This window comes from Tupaia chinensis, unplaced genomic scaffold, assembly GCF_000334495.1.
Source record: "Tupaia chinensis unplaced genomic scaffold, TupChi_1.0 Scaffold131217_1, whole genome shotgun sequence".
NCBI lineage: Eukaryota > Metazoa > Chordata > Mammalia > Scandentia > Tupaiidae > Tupaia > Tupaia belangeri.
This window is the reverse complement of record NW_006191501.1, coordinates 1-748: the sequence shown is the minus strand read 5'-3', so window position 1 is coordinate 748 and position 748 is coordinate 1. Positions and strand designations below refer to the sequence as shown.

Genomic DNA, 748 nt, shown 5'->3' with positions numbered 1-748 from the left:
CTTATCTTAGGTTAGCAGTTAAGCTTAGTGCCTCATTAACAGCTCTCACATTCTCTGTTTTGCAATAGCTCTTCTTAAAGCTCCTTTCACATCCTGGTTCCTCAGGCTGTAGATCAGGGGGTTGAGCATGGGTGTGACCACAGTGTAGAACACTGCAATGATCTTGCCTCCAGCCCGGGAAGACTTTGACTGGGGTCTCATGTACATGAAGATGGCAGTTCCATAGAATAACGCCACTACTGTCAGGTGGGAGGCACATGTGGACAGTGATTTGTGTCTCCCAGAGGCCGACCGTATTTTGAGAACAGACAGAAGGATCCGGGCATAAGAAACAACAATGAGAAGAAAAGGGATGAAGACAATGATAATACTGAAGATAAAAACCACCAACTCAGTGAGTGAGGTATCAGTGCAGGCCAGTTTTAGGACAAAAGGCACGTCACAGAAAAAGTGATTCAGGACATTGGGCCCACAGTAGGGCAATCTCAAGGTGAGGACATTGATAACCATGGAGCTCAGGAAACTACTAGACCAAGAAATTGCTGCCAGCTGGACACAGGTGTTTCTGTCCATAATGACAGTATAGTGAAGAGGATGGCAAATAGCGACATATCTATCATAAGCCATGACACCAAGGAGAACACATTCAATCATTCCAAAGGAGAGGGAAAGATACATCTGAGCAGCACAGCTAGAGAATGGGATCGTCTTCTTTCTCCCCACCATGTTGGACAGCATTTGTGGGACA

The 748-nt window shown here is 45.9% G+C and overlaps 1 protein-coding gene across 1 annotated transcript; it reads right to left on the bottom strand.

Moving 5' to 3' along the window:
• Positions 1-45: 45 nt before the first annotated feature.
• On the bottom strand, positions 46-741 carry LOC106736265 (olfactory receptor 2C3-like; the record flags this gene model as incomplete). The annotated part of the gene is made up of 1 exon (XM_014592593.1): positions 46-741. A coding segment is annotated over one exon (696 nt), but the record flags the coding sequence as incomplete, so codon positions are not given.
• Positions 742-748: the final 7 nt, after the last annotated feature.